Source organism: Halichondria panicea, chromosome 10, assembly GCF_963675165.1.
Source record: "Halichondria panicea chromosome 10, odHalPani1.1, whole genome shotgun sequence".
Lineage (NCBI taxonomy): Eukaryota > Metazoa > Porifera > Demospongiae > Suberitida > Halichondriidae > Halichondria > Halichondria panicea.
Window position 1 is genome coordinate 4614441 of NC_087386.1, and position 8924 is coordinate 4623364.

At 40.8% G+C, this 8924-nt stretch overlaps 2 protein-coding genes across 3 annotated transcripts in view; one reads left to right on the forward strand and one right to left on the reverse strand.

Moving 5' to 3' along the window:
- LOC135343037 (gelsolin-like protein 1) overlaps nucleotides 1-8853 on the forward strand; it is a 133219-nt gene extending 124366 nt beyond the window's left edge. Inside the window, exons 2-17 of one of the 2 annotated variants that reach the window (XM_064539969.1) lie at nucleotides 67-155; nucleotides 3326-3415; nucleotides 3514-3606; nucleotides 3978-4073; nucleotides 4360-4454; nucleotides 4666-4738; nucleotides 4893-4985; nucleotides 5115-5180; nucleotides 5783-5819; nucleotides 6095-6183; nucleotides 6289-6335; nucleotides 6451-6536; nucleotides 6929-7020; nucleotides 7229-7330; nucleotides 8674-8746; nucleotides 8777-8853. In XM_064539969.1, the coding sequence (XP_064396039.1) occupies nucleotides 75-155; nucleotides 3326-3415; nucleotides 3514-3606; nucleotides 3978-4073; nucleotides 4360-4454; nucleotides 4666-4738; nucleotides 4893-4985; nucleotides 5115-5180; nucleotides 5783-5819; nucleotides 6095-6183; nucleotides 6289-6335; nucleotides 6451-6536; nucleotides 6929-7020; nucleotides 7229-7330; nucleotides 8674-8718 (1185 nt within the window). In that variant the 5' untranslated portion in view covers nucleotides 67-74 and the 3' untranslated portion in view covers nucleotides 8719-8746; nucleotides 8777-8853. Of the gene's footprint in view, nucleotides 1-66; nucleotides 156-3325; nucleotides 3416-3513; nucleotides 3607-3977; nucleotides 4074-4359; nucleotides 4455-4665; nucleotides 4739-4892; nucleotides 4986-5114; nucleotides 5181-5782; nucleotides 5820-6094; nucleotides 6184-6288; nucleotides 6336-6450; nucleotides 6537-6928; nucleotides 7021-7228; nucleotides 7331-8673 lie in introns of both variants that reach the window. The other variant, XM_064539968.1, reaches the window with a different exon arrangement.
- Nucleotides 1151-3301, reverse strand: LOC135343033 (uncharacterized). The gene has a single exon (XM_064539959.1). It carries the CDS (start codon nucleotides 3162-3164, stop codon nucleotides 1692-1694), a length of 1473 nt encoding a protein of 490 aa, XP_064396029.1. The 5' UTR covers nucleotides 3165-3301; the 3' UTR covers nucleotides 1151-1691.
- Nucleotides 8854-8924: the final 71 nt, after the last annotated feature.

The window sequence follows — 8924 nt, forward strand, 5'->3', positions numbered from 1 at the left end:
GGGGGAGGGGCTTGTAAGCTGCTAAAAAAGGTCATTGAATGTCTTTTTTTAGATATCTACCACTGAGATGCAACATGGCTGGGCTCAGGAAGCATAAGAAGTACAACTGGAAGGAGACCAATCTTTCTTTCTTTGGCTCTGACTTGGAGAAGGAAGTAAGCATTCTCTATAAAAATGTATCAATGGTCAAACTTGCTGTGTTGCTATAGCTATAGTCTAGCAATTAAATTGGTGTTGGCTGAATTTACGTCTGCTATAGTTAAAAGTGGTGGCCTTACGTAAATGTTTTGTTAGATTTCCTTTTATAGACCATTACAAGCTTGTGTAGCCTCGTCTATGAATACAATGCCCAGGCCATGATTGTTATCAAAGCACATTATGCAGATTCCTACTACCTGAATTACACATGCACTTTAATAATAATTCAGACTTCATGCAGTAAAGTTATAAGCTGAAGACACTCTGTCCCCCCTCATTTGCTCCTGATGGAAGTTATTATAACTTGTGGTGTTGAGGCTATATATATATACATTCTATAAATGCAGCGCTATATAATTATAGCAACCAGGTGAGGAGACTTCGAATACACAGACAAACAGACATACTGGCAAACTACATGCAGTATGTGCAAACAATAATTAGCGCAATTATGCCATATGCATTGTTCTCACACATTCTTAGTGGTTTATTACAAACAAGGAGTGTGGTTATTAAGACGATAGTGAATTCGCAATGCATAAGACGAGTGTTCCACCCCCTCATCTGCTCCTATTTCTATATATCAAGGAAGATTTTGCTTTGTTGTCAATAAGTGCATGCTTGGCTTATGTAAATTTTCGATTGACATGTACGCATGCACTCTACTACCTATACAACATGGACCCAATAAATGTAATTGTTCATGTGGAGACGCAAGATCTCTTTTGTCGAAATTTCGTTCTCAAAACCTACATACATAGCATACCCCGGTGATGTCAATGTCAGTAAACTTGAATTTCCCATTATGTGGCGATGATCTCCGTTACTGTACATGTATATGTGTTTAAATCATCACCATGACTGCATCATGATCATTGCCAAAATACATTACCAATTATATCATTACTTGCCACACACAACACACATTTCATTTGTCATAAAAATAATACGGTCATGGTCTTTATATAATTATAGATTGTGCCGGTATATGAGGTGCTCTCGAGCATCAAAAATTATGCTGACATAATAGTAAAAGTTGGGCATGGCTATACAAAAATAAATGAGTCAAGGTAGTATATACTATAAACCAAAGATTGTCCATGTGACTAGTACAGATTATCGCTGACTCAGTTGCACAATTCTAACAAAGGAAAACATAATTATGATAGGTGAATCATGAATGGAAAAGAATAATAGGTGAACTTTAATTTATGAGAATCAAAAGAATAGAGCAATGTCATATTAAAGCATATTCTGTTAAGTCAAGTTTTTACATATTAAGCGACCGATCGTTCAGCACTTTCGCACTCTAGTTTCTATTTTTATCAACGATTCATCACTGAATTGCCTTTCTAGATGTGGTAGGCCTATATATACAACAAACAATTCTGTTATAAATGTATATACAATTATGTTGACTAAACTAACTATATACATAGCATGTTATAGTTATACTATGCCTGGTTCTAGTTGCCTATAGCTGTAACATTAGATCAAAACATTATCTTACAAATAGCAATGACCAGAACAAGCATAGAATTTCCCATGAGTTTGGTTCCAGATGATAATCCCCTGATAGTGTTGACTGTCTCAATGCCAGAGAGATACGATCCGTGCATGAAACCTTGGTATCTTGTGCTTGTTCCTTCTCCAGCTATGTACATACGTCCCTCGGGTCTGGCCATCTCCGTAAATCCCCCAATTCCACGTGGGAAGACATTGCTATACGATCCCATGAAGAGGGGATTTAAGCCCCAACGAAAGCTTATAATGTTAGTCGGAGCAAGAGCTGGGGCTCCATATACGTCACTGTACAGAGTTGTAATGGCCGCTCTTAAATCAGTTTCAGAAAGACGTGCAAGTTGAAAGGCTATTTCTCCTGTTACAGGCATCATTGTTGCATTAACTCCTCGAGACTCCGGTATAACTCCGATCACAGGTAGGTAGCCACGGGTGCTTGATGTAACACCTATGTACTCGACATTGTCGTCCCAGAATCGATTCGAGAAGACAGCGTAGATAATATAATAGAAACCAAGATTTAGTCCATCCAAAGCGTTTGTTTTAGCAGTCGGTAGAGGTGGGGAGAATAAAGTTGATGCTTGCGCTTTTAACACACCGAGACTAAAAGTTACAATGGCATAGCGCCCACAATACCGTACTGTCTGCCCATTTTCAGTTGCCGTAGCACACACGCAGCTATCTCCATACTCAATGGTTGTCACTGTTGTGCTGAGATGGATTCTTTGGTCAGAAGTTGGATTGTTGTTAGTGAATGCATTGGCAAGGCACTCAATTAGGAAAACGGTACCTCTGTTATCGGTAATAAGGTAGTCAGACGGAGTGTTACTAAAATCCATACTGGTTGCATCATTTGAAAAAGCTTGGAGTGAGGTATTGTCCGGAGGATCTATGGAGCTGAAATCAAAGTTGTACCACTCAACCCAGTTGTCGTTGGCACCATTCGGTGTCCAGCCAGCTTCTGTGAAACCTGCTCGAGCACTGACGTCGTTTGCTGGAGTAGTGCCAGCCTGATCTGAAGCTGCTTCACTCGCATCGGTAAAAGCAGAATGTCTGAGGTTATCAGCAGGTACGTCATTGCCATCTTCATCATACACAACGAGGCTGTCAAAATTGCTGTAGTAGCCATCCAGACCACCACAATCTTGCATGAGAGAAAACAGAGGATGTCGTGTAGGGTTATTTCTATCAACACCGTGGATCCAGTTAGCTCCAACGTTTACATTCACACCAGGAACGAGTTCTTCATTTCTTATCCTTCCACCCAGCCTGTCCTGAGCCTCCAAAAGAATGAAGTCAGTCACCCCCAGCTCATGAAGTCTCCGTGCAGCAGCCACCCCTGTTATCCCTCCACCAAGGATCAGAACTTCACTGGCATCAGCAGGGCATTCTGGTTGAGCAATCACCGTTGCTAAGATGCCGAATATAACAAGCACACTCTTCATTTCTCAAGTACAGTAGTGACAATTTCGCCCCCTTCGCTTAGTCAATAGCACAATAGCAAGCAAGCAAGCTAGCTAGCTACAAAATTAATGAGCAACAAACTAATGTTAATTATGTGCGAAAAATGAGCCCCACCCACAGCAAGGTTTTTCTATGACTGCAGATCAAGAAAGCCAGTGCACAAGGTGAGGATGCCTGGAAAGGAGCTGGTCAGAAGGAAGGACTGAAAGTTTGGAGGATTGTAAAATTCAAGGTTAGTGCTATTTTCAGCATGTCTAATAATATTTTGTAGCTGTCAAATGTGACATTGATGATGATGATTGTGACACTCGTTTATTTTTTGTTTCCTAGGTGACTCACTGGCCTAAGGCTGACTATGGAAAGTTCTATGATGGGGACTCGTACATTATTCTCAACACATATCGAAAGGATCCATCTAGTCCGGTACATACGAAATTAACCTTTCTAGCTGTCACCCTTGGTAGCAGATGCGTTTCAACCCAGAGGAGGTACCACACGCATGCCTCGATTAGGCTAATTGCCTCTGCAATAACGTTGCGCGTGGGCGTAACCACACCTCGATTATCCACCCACGCTCAATGTTATTGCAGAGGCAATTAGCCTAATCGAGGCACGCGTATCGTACCTCCTTTGGTTTCAACCTGTTCTAGCAAGCAACCTCAATCATTGTTCGAGGGTGACCTTTTGTATGTGGAAATGTTGTGATACCTGTATGTACACTAGCACTCCTCTCAGGTATATATCACCAGTGTATCACATGTCAATGATGATACTGATCTATGTTTAATTAACAGGCTCTCTCTTGGGATGTCCATTTTTGGATTGGCAAGTACTCCACTCAAGATGAATATGGTACTGCGGCGTACAAGACTGTGGAGTTGGATCACTTTGTGAGTTAGAGAAAAATATATTTTATGTGATAGCTAAATGTGAAAGTATGCAAACCATTAGTGGTATATAAAGGTGTTATGATAGCAATATGACACATTAGACAGTGGTAAAGGATACTTTCTATTTGTTGGCTTCAGGTATTAGCTCCTTGAGTGTGTTGCTCTGTGTTGAATTGTACAGCATCACAGCCATGAGTTATGTAACTAATCCTGTTACAGTGTACATGTAGGTGTGTAGATCTATGTATACTGTTATCATTGCGTTTCTTCCCCACACACACATAAGTTGAACGATGCAGCTGTACAGCACAGAGAGGTGCAAAGTCACGAATCACAGCTGTTCAAATCTTACTTCAAGAGAATCATTCTCTGGAAGGGAGGGTTAGTAACTATGTGCACTTATTGTATCACTTGATCTTGTAACATACTTAAAATTACACAAAACTAAGTAGCATACGATAAAGCACTGAAATTATTTTAATCTGTGGCTCATTGTTTCGTCTACAGTATGCTGTAGCCAAAAATCCACAGTTTCTTGTGATTTTGTAGTTAATTGTCACTTGATGCACAACTCCTCTGTTTGTTCATACAGAGCCGAGTCTGGGTTCAACCATGTGGAGCCTGAGAAGTACGAACCCAAGTTGCTGCACTTTAAGGGGAGGAGGGTGAGTGGGGTGTGCATTAAAAGTGGTGCAAATAAAATGGTCTATTAGAGCTTTTAGTTATGTTGATCTTTACCTAAAAATTGATGGGAGGGTAATTACAGTCAACTGACAGTGTTTTGTTAAATATGCAATAAACAAAGCTGTTTTTTACTAGGACAATGTAATGGTGGAGGAGGTAACGCTCCGACGCAAGTACCTCAACTCTGGAGACGTGTTTATTCTCGATCTGGGACTCCACCTCATTCAAGTACGAAACGACTCATTAGCGTGTACTTACAATCTAGTTGTGACAGTAGACTATACCTGTACGTACTGTACACTTTCTGCATTAATTGATTCTTTGCCCCCCCCCCTCACACATACATGCACACTGCAGTGGAATGGCAAAGAGTCGAATAAAGACGAGAGGTCAAAGGCAGCTGAGTACATGATCTCAGTCAAGGTGATTATTATATTTTGTATCACGTACACTGGACCTAGACCATGGACCATATACTCCATAATTTATTACTGTATATAGGCCTGAGGGCAAACGTCACTACAAGCCAATAGTATATCCAATGTGTGCACAAGTGAAGCCGTGTAATAACTTTAGGAGATCAACTGAGAGGTCACTGCAACCGCTATGCCAGCATCTGGATACTGGCACAATTCATCATGTGCATAAACTGTACAATAATTGTAGTAGCTATTGGCACACTGTTTCCTTTGATCTTACAGGTCAAAATGCAACAAGTATGTCATAATTATAAGTCTCCATTAGGTCATTGCACTTTTCAAGTTTGTATTGTCACATAGCCGAGTCACATGCATGAAATAAATGTACTGTATATAGAACTAATTTAACACTGTACAGTACATGTACTGTATATGGAACTAATGCATTAATTTACCTTTAACACTGTACAGTACATGTACGTACATGTATATGGAACTATAAAACTACTGTATGTGCCCTTATCACATGTATAATTATCATAAGGTGGCAGTTTACATCATAATAATAATAATGCATGTATAGTACTTTAATTCTCTCACATGCAGTCTGACAGAAGTGGGAGGCCGAAACTGGAAACTGTCGGTCAGTTCAGTGCATGGGACACAATATTTGTACATTGTATGTCTGTAAATCTTTATACTGCCTCGATCTTCAGAGTCCAGTCAGTTTTACTCTATTATGTACAGTACGTTATAATCGGCATGGGACTCTGGTTTAAAAGTATGCTTTAATCAGGTACACATTTGCGTGATGTACTGTACAGTATAGTACTAGCTGCTATTAAATTAAAGACTGACTGCATGCATGTAGACTGCGTACAATAATTATCTCACACCCCCCATGCATGCATGCACCAGATGAGGATGGTTTGGAGGAGTCCCACACCTTCTACCAGATGATCCCCCCTGGACTCTTCGGGTCAAAAAAACCAAGACGAGCTGCAGAGGTTTGGGGTTATACAGTGGATTTGCATTGTTATTATAATGTGTATAGTGCCATACTAAATCAATCACCTTTATACCTTACTTCCATATTCATGCACTGAATGCAGGGTGGCGATGATGATACAGTGAAGACATTTACCAAAGTGCTTTACAGGTGAGGCTAATTATTGTTATGTACATCTAGCTGTTAGTTCATTATAGTTCCCTGGTATATAGCCATGCACTGGTAGCCTTTTGCTTCACTTCTTTTTCGTATAACCTTTGTTCAGAGTCCACGAGAAGAAAGGTCATGACATCTCCTTCAAAGAGGTTGCCAGGGGACGTATGAGCACTGGCTTTCTGGACCCTACTGATGGTATGACCTGTAGTGGTTACCGTATAGCGAGAAATTTTTGCGGATTTCGTGGGTAGCAATCCTACACAAAAATTAAGTCCACGAAAATTGAATTACCTGCTATAACGTGCAAAGATTTAAAGGCGTGGCTTCCGGTAAGCAGTCATTCCGCGAACATTGTGCAACGAAAATGCTTTTAGAGGCCAATCCATGAAATATAAGTGCCTCGAAAATTTCGCGCTATACGGTATACTATAACCTGTGCATGTCAGTAGATTATGAAAATAGCTAGCACATTATAAACTACGTATCTCTTATAGCAGAAGGTGAGAAGTTTTTTTACATGATATGAAGTATAAAAATTATGTGCTACCTGCATGATGCAATTTTCATAGCGTTTATTTATTTTTCAGTATTTATCTTGGAAACTGGTTTCCATGTCTACGTGTGGATTGGCAAGGAAGCCACGTCACATGAAAAGGGGTCAGGACTCACGCTAGCACATGTGAGCTCAACCTAAGTATTAATGTCATATGACTTCAAACTTATGTCACGGTGGTAAATAATTCTACATATATTCCTGTATGGAGTGAATGCATGGTCGTAGTTTCCAAATGCGTATAATTTATGGGTATTTAGATTAATATTCCTCGAAGACCCTACATGCATTGTTAATGCCTTGCAATGGCACGGCTGAACATACTTCCATGCAGGAGCACGTGAAGCACAGCAAGCATCCGTTCTTGCCCATCACCAGGATATCCCAGGGACCACACAACGCTCAATTCGAGGCTTGCTTTGAAGACCATGACCCAGTAAGTGTGTGGATACAGTTGATACATGTAACTGCATGTGCATGCATACACTTTGTTGCTGCTAACGTTATAATATATGTAACCCACCTACTACATGTACATTTTTGCTATGTAGTCTAGTGGGGTTTAACTGTCATTAATTGGCACCTCAGGGCTACAAGGGAAAATATGGCTTATAAATTGGCACCTCAGGCATATGCAACAAAATAAAAATAATGGTGTTTTCGATGAATGAAGATGAATCAAATGTTTTGCTTGAGAAACGAAATGTCATAAATGAAAACATAGAGCTGCTTTAGAGACACTCTGGGAGAGGGCTAGGGTTCAGGCTGAGTATTAATTGCTCACTAGCGCTAGTACTGCACGCACTGCACTATAGGCCTGTTCAGCTTCTGTATTCAAAGAAAAAGAAGTTAGTTAGTTATAATATAGGAGTGGCTATTTTAAGCTTACCTTTGCTTGCTTACTAACCTGGCATAGCCGAAGAGAGCTGGTCTAGACACCGTCTAGAGCTAGCTGTGTTGTTTTTTGCTGGCTGGTACGTTGCTGCAGTAGGTACGTGGAGGGAGGGGCTGACTAATTGCACAGAGAGGGGGAGTGGATCTGTACTGTTCGCTTGGAGGGAGGGGCTGGCTGCTCATATTCTGTCCAAGCTGCGCAAGGCTTTGAGTGTTGACAGGAGCCTTGGTGTACGAACTCTCTTTTTCCTAGTTGTCTTCTTGCTTGAATAGTGTTGCTATGTGGTAGTTATGCAAGCTTATATAGCTGGATACATAGCAACCAGTCAGCCAATGAGATGAGACATACAGTAGACTCTCGTTAATCTGGTCACCCTTGGAACCATGCAGCTTGGCCGGAATAGCGAGGTGGCTGTATTTCAGGAAATAGCCGCGGCTTAAAAACAACCTTACCTCGAATTTAATGACTACTTTTGCGGTTCTTGTCTCGAGGATAATGAAGGATAATGAATCATTCTGTTAAGTGTAATTCATGCTAAACCACGCCCAAATGTCATTTCCGGCCATTATATACGTATAAAATTACATTGAAAACCTTGTTTGGGACAGCCAGCACTGGCCAGTAAACGGAATAGCGAGTGTCCGTATATACTTCAAATGGCCGGTATATCGAGGTGGCCGTACTTCAGAGAGCTGGAATAGCGAGAGTCTACTGTATATCAGTTAATACACAGTGCCTCGGGGTTTATGACAGTAAACCACACCTCTCCCTTGGGCTAACGCCCTTGTAGTCGGGAGGTTTACTGTCATAAACCCCTCTACACTGTACATTAACTAATACATAAATTGAGTGTTCGTAACATGACATTTATTTGTTGAACACAGATTGGGAGCAAGAGTGAACACGAGGGAGACTGTGTTATTCTCTAGATATCGATAATCAATGACATGATTATAGACTATACCGATGTGTACTATACCGATGTGTACTATACCGATGTGTACGTGTTATAGTAGCCTCAAACTGGACATTGTAATAATGAATGATAAATGTTAATTTTGCTATGAATGAAAGTTCGGGGCATGTGCATGCGTGGGCGGCTGATCTGCGGTGCAGGATGCGGTTGAAATGGGGG